This window comes from Capsicum annuum, chromosome 5, assembly GCF_002878395.1.
Source record: "Capsicum annuum cultivar UCD-10X-F1 chromosome 5, UCD10Xv1.1, whole genome shotgun sequence".
In the NCBI taxonomy this organism is placed as follows: domain Eukaryota; kingdom Viridiplantae; phylum Streptophyta; class Magnoliopsida; order Solanales; family Solanaceae; genus Capsicum; species Capsicum annuum.
In genome coordinates this window covers 23,134,058-23,142,900 of record NC_061115.1, presented here as the reverse complement: position 1 = coordinate 23,142,900, position 8,843 = coordinate 23,134,058, and the positions used below count along the sequence as shown (strand labels likewise).

The 8,843-nt window shown below is 35.8% G+C and overlaps 1 protein-coding gene across 1 annotated transcript; it reads left to right on the top strand.

Moving 5' to 3' along the window:
• LOC107870445 (TIMELESS-interacting protein) lies at nucleotides 1-8,450 on the top strand. The gene is made up of 5 exons (XM_016716980.2): nucleotides 1-549; nucleotides 2,775-2,897; nucleotides 5,582-5,678; nucleotides 7,000-7,109; nucleotides 8,087-8,450. The coding sequence occupies exons 1-5, from the start codon at nucleotides 211-213 to the stop codon at nucleotides 8,279-8,281; spliced, it is 864 nt and encodes a 287-aa protein (XP_016572466.1). The 5' UTR covers nucleotides 1-210; the 3' UTR covers nucleotides 8,282-8,450.
• Nucleotides 8,451-8,843: the final 393 nt, after the last annotated feature.

Below are 8,843 nucleotides of genomic sequence, written 5' to 3'. Positions count from 1 at the left end.
AGCACCCTTCAAGTACTACAATATTCAATATCTACCGTACCATACCACCGCTAATTCCAACCGTCCATCCTTTCATCATCTCAAAAGTTTCCCTCCTTTATTTCCCGCCAAATCCAAAAAGAACCATCAAATTCTTCAATTTTACCTTTTCCCCTTCTAAAAAAAAAAGCCTTCAAAAATCCCAAACACAAAGCACAAAAATCGAGAAAAATGGAGAAATCCGGCAGCTTCGGCGGTAGTTCAGCGCCTACTGGGTGTTACAAATGCGGTCGTCCAGGTCATTGGTCAAGAGATTGTCCGTCAAATCCAAACAGTACGGACAAATCTAATCTGAATACTACGAAGTATGGTTCGAAAACCGGATCGGATGAAGGATCGGGTGCGGGTGCGGGAGATGGAGGTGATGGTGGAGTTGGAGCTTCGAAGCCGAAGAAAATACCGAGGACAATGCCGAAGTTAACTCCGGATATACTTTTATCTGATAAAGGACTTGGTTATGTTCTTAGGCATTTTCCTCGTGCTTTTAAGTATCGCTGCCATGGTCATGAGGTACTTTTGTGATTTCATATAAGGTTTTTGCAGTTTGTTTGCTGTATCTATTTTTACTCTTCCTCTGATTTTTTTTTTTTTTTGTATTTATTTTGAATTCGCGTAATTAGGGATATACTATTAAAAGGGACAAACTAGTTACTCAATTAGGTTAGAGTCCTTAAGTCTTAAAAAATGGGTAAAAGGTACAATTTTTTTTTTTTTTTGAACATTTTTGCTCCAATAACTAAAAAAATTGTCTCAACAACTATCAAAGTTGTTCGACAACTTTTCAAAGTTATTCGACAACTATGAAAGTTGTTCCACAACTATCACAATTGTTCGACAACTATCAAATTTGTTCGACAACTTTGATAGTTGTTGAGACAACTAATGCACTTGTCGAACAACTGTCCTAGTTGTTTAAGTGACTTTATTTTTTTTAACTTAATAATATTGTGGGACCCACTTGCCCCTTTTTTCTAATTAAAGACTTGAGAGTGTCTATGAGCTCATTTTTCTCGCGTAATTAAATTGACAGTAGAGATAATACGTTTAAGTTTTTATGTTTATTATTCATTAATGAGGTGGATGTGTGGACATACTCGTAGGGCTTGTTTGGTATGAGGGATGAGGGATAACTAATTCCGGGATTAATTTTAGGGATGCATGGACATACTCGTAGGGCTTGTTTATCTCATGTTTGGTTGGGATAAAATCGCAGGATGCTTTATCCCATGATTAGTTATTTGGGGATTTTAGTGTTATTTTTATCCCACATTGAGGGTGGAACAAAATTCTCGGGATAGCTTGTTCCGCAACCAAATGATCCTGTAGAGATAATATTAGGAATTAGTATATTTGGGACAATGTGAGAGTGACTTGTATGGTGTACACAAAGGAGGCAAGGTTGAGATGGTTTGGGTATGTAAAGAGGAGATGCACATATGGTCCCATACTCCCATTGGTCTGGTGTGAGAGGTTGGATTTGATGGGAACTAGGAGAGGTAGCAGTAGGTCTAATAGTATTCGGCAGCTGTGATTAGGCAAGACATTTGGTGCTGCCTTAGTTTAATTTTGACATGAACTAACATAGGAGGCTATGGAGGTAGTGGTAGGTCGCAGATTAGGATAGAAGGTTAGCAGGTAGTTGAGCGTTGTCTCTCTTTATTGTGGGATTTGGCTTGGTGGTAGCCTGAAGCACCATGTACGTTGTAGTATTAGCCTTTTTCATGAAGTTTCCTGTTGTTTTATTCATCTATTACAATATAGTGTTGTTGTTACTGGTCCTTTTATGCTTTGTATTGTTTTCCATATTAGTTGTCATGTTTTCTTTATTGCATTATTTCCTTGTTCATGGGTATTCTGATTTGATGCACTTAAGCCTAGGGCCTTTGGAAACAGCCTCTCTACTTTCATGGGGTAGGGGTCCTGCATACACTCAAACCTCCCTAGACTCCACTTGTGGGATTACACGATTGTTGTTGTATTCGTGAGAGAATGATTTGCACTTCACTATATAACTGAAGTTTCGAACATATCTTGATTACTGACTACAAATTGGTTTTCTGAAGAATGTATAATTTCTGGTTGATAATGTTTCATTTCATATGCTAAATAGATTCATTTTACTTGTTGAACCAAAGGACAATCTGTAGCAAACGTTATTCTGAGGCATTTTACCTATTGCTTATGTGACTTTCTTTATATTCTAATTGATTAGCGTCCAGATTAAGCCTCGTTAGGATAGATCTCTATACATATTACCTTCTCTGGACTCCACTTGTGGGTATGTTGTTGTTACGTCCAGAATAACCGAAACTCTTCAATCACTTTTTTTATTGGTAAAGTAAGTTTTATTGATGTAAAAAACAGGAGAAAGAGAATGTTGTTACTGGTAACATCCAGAAAAAAACCCACTTCAATTACTTAATATGTCAATAATATTAATTCTATTTGCCTCAAGACATTTTATGGCAGTAAGCAGACTTTGTTTTTCCCTGTTTATTTTGTGTAAGTTGAAAAGAGAAGCATCTTGTGCCTCTTCAAGATTGGTAATTTTGATTCTTTGCATGAAGATGGTGACCGCTAGAATGTTTAGTCCATCATTTTGGTTAAATGATATGCCAGTCCTTTTTGTTGCAGCCTTGGTAGAAAATGAACAATTTTGGAAGTGTATGTATTTAGACAAGTGGTGCTTCAGCATCTGAGTGATTTGCTTATAATTCAATCTTAACTGGGTGCAGGTTGCTGATTTGGGTCACCTACTTGGCTTATATGCTGAATGGCATGCGAGTTTACTTCCTTATTACTCATTTGATCAGTTCATACATAAGGTGGAAAAACTTGGCGGCTCAAAGAGAGTCAAGGTAACTAGTTTCAATCCGCCAGCTTTGCTGTTCCAATTGTGTTAGACACACTTGTCATGAAATGTGTGCTATCTTTCGATTTAAAAATTATTATTCTTTTGGCTTTCATTAGACCTAACTTCCAGCAAGGTAAAATGGAATATATGGAGATGAAGGCTCTTGGAAAATGGAGACCCTTTAAACATGTCTAAATAAATACTCAGTCTTGGAAATAGAATACTCGACATTGCTCTTTAACCGAAAGTCAATGAGATGCTAGATCTATTTTGCTATACTCATGATGTTTTGAGAAGTAGAATGTATCTGCATATAGTAAATTTGAATATCTGTGGTCAAAAAGTCGTCCAAACTTTTCATATTCTCTTGATTGTGTTAGTTTGATATTTGTGAATAGATAGCTCATTAATTAATCATCTGCATCTTCCCTGTAAATTTTGAGCCATTAGGCCATCAGGTAAGACTAAATCTTTCCTGCTTGGCAACTCTCTCTATATGTTTAATGTTTAATTAATGGTGGTAAGTTTGTTATCATTGCACTTTATAGCGTCTCCTTTGTGCTAGTGTCTTTTCGCGCCATTTACTATCAGTTTTAGTGTCAAACCATGACAAGATGATATATCAACTGTTAGAGTATGAGTAGGAATAGGAATAACATATAGATTCCTACTTGGAAAAGGATTGTAATGTAGTGTCCTATTAAGAAAAGGATTGGAAGGTAGTGTCTATAAATAGGACCTCAATGTAATAATGTTGATACAACAATTCAATAATATTTTTCTCTTATATTTTTTACATGGTATTAGAGCTTCCACGATCTTGGTAAAAAAAATCAAAGAGTTTTCGCTGTCGGTGGGCGGTTATAATTCATATATATTACCAAAAGTTGGGACACTGACTGTCCGGTGACTACTTTTTCATATCTATCTTTCGTAGCACCGTGCTTTTTTTCGGTGACTATTTTCTCATATCTGATTTGCGTAGTACCGTGCATCTTTCCAGACTACTTTCTCATATTTGAGTTGCATAGCACCGTGCATCTTTCTGGTGACTCTTCAGATTTAATTTACGTAGTTCCGTACGTTTTTTCGGTGACTCCTCAGATCTAATTTATGTATGGTCGTGCCATCATTCCGATCCTACCCATATAATTTCTCTTTTTCAATAGTGTCGTTCTATCATTCCAACCCTATCACATAATTTTTCTTTTTCAGTAGGGTCGTGCCCTCATTCCGACCCTACCCATATAATTTCTCTTTTTCAGTAGAATCGTGCCGTCATTTCGACCCTACCCATATTTTCTATTTTCCAATAGGGTCGTGCCACCAATTCGACCCTACCCATATAATTTCTCTTTCTTGTAAGGTTGTGCTATCATTCCAACCCTACCCATATAATTTTTTCCTAGATTGTGATCACTTTTCAGCCATCAAATCTAATAATCCAGCGCGTAGGCATGTTTCGACCATTTTTTCAGTGACTTTCTTGTTCAAGATCTACTCATCTCTTGATTTCGAGATGACCCATATATTTTATACCAGTTTCCGGCAATTTTCCAGCGACAGATCGACTTCCCGACGATGTTTACTATTTCAGATTACTTTTTCAGATTTTTCTTTTTAATTGAGGTCTCCCAGAAAGTTTTCTTGCAAATATCTTCATCAAGTCCCTCACCGATCCTCGTATTAATTACATCCATAACAAGCTTGGTACATATGCCTTCTATTTACCAGCTTGAGGGGGAGTATTAGAATATGAGTAGAAATAGGAATAACATATAAATTCCTACTTGGAAAAAGATTGTAATGTAGTGTCCTATTAAGAAAAGGATTGAAATGGAGTGTCTATAAATAGGGGCCTCAATGTAATAATGTTGATACAACAATTCAATAATATTTTTCTCTTATATTTCTTCACATCAACAACATTTTTGAAGCAATAATTGGATAATGTGCAATGTCATTCTTCAGTCCCTGAAAAATCACTTCATATCACTTATGTTATCCATTGCAAGGCCTCCTTGAGACACAGACATCCATTTTGGGGGTACATCCTGCTTAGCCAATTCATTTAGCTGCATCCAATATTATAACCTTTTAGACACTATGAAAGGTTAGACAAGAGGGGTTTGCTCAGGTAGTAAGCACCTTCTGCCTCCAATCTTAAGGATGTGGTTCCGAGTCAGTAGTCACCAAGGGAGCCAAAAGGTGGGACCTCCTAGGAGGGGTAAAAACTTTTGGAAGATGAAAGCAGAATAAATATGGGCCACAACTTCACGTATGTTTAGGAGTATTATGTGCAAGATCATTGTGCAAAATCATCCTTTATGATTTCTTCGCAAATTTGATCGTCATAAGAATTGAACCAAGCAATTTCAACTGTTGCCAAATAGCATTCTGTTGTGAAAGCCTGTTACATGAACTTAATATTTTATTTTTTTGAAATTGGTAACTTTGACGTGAGCTTAATATTCAAAAAACAAGATTTATAGCTGACTTTTAACCAGATATGTCTCACTCTATTTGTTGCAACAGGTCATGTACCCCAATAGATGATGATTGAAAGATAGTTTGTTGTGTGACCTTATAGTTTGTTGTGTGACCTTCACTAAACACATGAAACAAATATGTGGTAAAGATTTTGTGTTTTCCTTGTCAAGCTTACCAGGATTCTTTTCCTTTGAACAGGTATGCATGAAAGGACTACGAGATAAGGTTGCCGATGGGGTGGATCCTTCAAAGCTGTATGAGCCACAAGTACACGAACAACAAATAAATCGACAGGGTACATCTCTATCAGTTTCTAGGCATTAAGTATTCTTGTTTTCTTATCTCAATTTACTTCGAGGTTGTGAAAGTAGCAATATATGACTACTAACAACTAACGAATTACTTATAAAATGTTGAACTTCCATTGAAATTTTTTATATCACTCACTTTGTTTTGTCTCATGAAGCATATATAAAGTCCGGAGGTACTATGATTGCAGTACTTTAGTTTAGATACTAAACTTTAATATTTGAAATATCTGGTAGAGTATTAGAATATTGGTTTGAGGAGTATTTCAAGTGAAATAATGGTTTGTATTCACCAACTTTTAACTCTTACTAACATCTTTCTGAATGAAGTTATGTCCAAACATAACCTCAACTCCAAAGTACTGTTTTCCAACTTCAACTTCCGAATACTCTTTTTCAACTTCATCCAAAATTCTAAATATTGTCCAAATGGCTACCTACTTGAATCAGGAAAAAGGAAATGTAGCTGTTGGGTAAGTTTAAGAGATATTCAAATTAACATATATCAAATGCGAATGCTAATTCTTTCATTTGCAGAGTACTTCATTTAACTTCAGTTCTCTTATGCTGAAAGTTCTATGTATTAATCCTCAACTATTAGACAACATAATGCCTCTTCTCTATTGTTTTCTTGGGGAAAAAGGCCTATTAAAAATCTTATGGGCTTGTATTTTATTCTTCAATTGTCTTTCACATTGTCTGTCAATTCTCTTAATTATGTAAGATTTCATACCATTTGAGATTGAAACATTTAAGCTAAATTAGGAGCTGTCTTGTTATATATCACTAGCAAATTGTCATTAAGGGTATACGGTAGTTCCTATTTGTATAGAGGATTTGGTGTCTTTTGGAGAGAACCATATTCTGTAGGTTTCTCCTTTTTGGGTATATCTCTTACTTACGACTATCTCAGCCTTGTTATTATTAATGAAATACTTTACTTGATCAAAAAAAGAGGCCAGCTTGGCTTTCTAGTTTTTAAAATTCAACGTCTAATGTAGCTCCTCCCTTCTCTTTAAACATTGAAGAACTATGATGAACGAGTAACTTTATTGATCATGCAGAGTTGGAGAAGATACGTACTTCTGTTTTCAAAACTAAATATGACTTTTCTACAGAATGTGATATGCCTATGTATGCTGGTCATTTGCAATCATTATGGTCAGTTTCAAGTGCACTTTTTGTTGATTCTGTGAATAGCAAAGGACAATTCGTGATATGTGCCATCCATAAATAAATTTTCTTTTCTGCTTCTGGATGATTGGATTTGAAATCAGAAATTGCATCTCTGCTGTATATTGTATGCAGAATTCAAGGACTCAGAACCAACTGATTATCCAGAAGATGTGACGCAAAATCCAAATCCTAAAGATTTTCAGGCAATCATGCTTAATGATTTGTGGGAGAAGGCAATTGGGGTAAGAAAAGTAATGAAATTTCCAACAGATTTCTGTGTATTGATTTGTCTTATTTCCCAAAATAACTATAAGTGTTTACTTTGTCTGGCATGTAGTATCACCCCTAGTCTAGTAAATTAACCCTATTACGTGTATATTTATTTTCCTTGTTCCTGTGTTGTGAAATTCTATTCAGTTGGCAACAACGTACACTTCCACAATACTACACCTGGAATTTGAGTTGGGTATGTTGAGACCAAAATTAACCCAGCCCTTGAAACAATTTGCCCACCCTAGTTAGCTTCTCCGTGTGCCATCAGAGGAATTATCATATAGACTGTTAATGGTAGTGCAACAGAATTAGGGGATTAAATAAATTCATTCTAGTGATTTCTTATGTATGCCAACCTCGAACTATCAGAATACCAGAGAGTAGATAATGGTTAGCTTAAGGAAAATATCAAGCTTGAACTGCAGAAACCAGGAAATCACTTGCTCTTCTAGGTGTATCCATGGGAGTGCTTTTAGAACTTGAAGTTCTTTACTTTTTGAAGCTTGACGAGATTTGCTAGGGAAAAGAGATAGTGTATGCTAGTGGGCTTACACAGCTTTTGGGACATAATTCTTACAGCAGTTCGTTAGAAATGTTTAATATAACATTTCTTGAAAACAGCTTTCGTATAGATGCTCGCTATTTTAGAAACATGTTTGAAAAACTTATTGTGTTTGATTGATTATTTAAGAGCAGAAAAGCTAAAACACAACCTATCAGTTTTTAAAACTTCCAATCATACCATCATATGAAGAAAACTCACCTGATCAATGATTATTTGTTAACCAAGGATTCCATAGTTAATCCGTCCATTGACTATTATCCTCGCAGAATTTTTGGTCGTTGGCCACACTGGTAAAATTTGACACAAACTTCAGTCACACCTGATTATTACTCGCTAGCATACTTTACTACTGCAGCTCATAATTTGTTACATATTTGACAGGAACCATCTGAACCATTCCATCAAAAAATTGTTGCTGCCGATACATCTTCTGCAGTGAAAGATACAGTAAATCAGGCTCCAGATAATGTATCAAAAAGTTCTGGGGTTATCCAGATCTCGGAAGAACAAAGAGCTCGGATGGAGGCTAATAAGTTGAAGGCATTACAGAGAGCTGCTGCTCGAAAATCTACATAGCTTACATAGAGCTCCATAGAAGTTTCTAAGTTACTGTATCCTATTGTAAATTGCTCATGAGTTCTTTTTTTTAAAGTTATGTGCTTAAAAGTACTTTGTGGGTGATGTTAGTTCATAGTATTACGTGTGATTGTCTTGTTTCTTTTATTATCTAGTGGTGTTTACTCCATTTTATTATTTGTTTTTATGTTTTCTGGTTATATAGTTATTTGTTTTGAGCTGGGGTCTATCGGAAACAACTTCTCTACTTCATTATCTGAGGTAGTGGTATGAATTGTGTACACTTTACCTTCCCCAAGCCACACTTTGTGGAAATACATTGGGTATGTTATTGTTGTTGTATGTGCTTAAAAGTACTTTATCTTGAATGTCAATTGTCAAGACTCGCGAGATTGGTCTAAATCATTATTTTTAGGGATGAAAATGGGCTGGGGGGGGGGGGGGGGGGGGGGGGGGTGTTTAGACTATGGATGTGGGGGGAGTTTAAGTAAGTTTTTTTTTAAATAATGTGGGGGCAAAAAAGCTAAAAATTAGTATTATTCTCATGAGTCTACTTAAAATT

Excerpts from the sequence above, each read along its gene's own strand:
- LOC107870445 (XM_016716980.2), top strand. The coding sequence starts at position 211 with ATGGAGAAATCCGGCAGCTTCGGCGGTAGTTCAGCGCCTACTGGGTGT. Across the intron at positions 550-2,774 it reads ATCGCTGCCATGGTCATGAG|GTTGCTGATTTGGGTCACCT; the intron begins GTACTTTTGTGA and ends AACTGGGTGCAG. Across the intron at positions 2,898-5,581 it reads GCGGCTCAAAGAGAGTCAAG|GTATGCATGAAAGGACTACG; the intron begins GTAACTAGTTTC and ends TCCTTTGAACAG.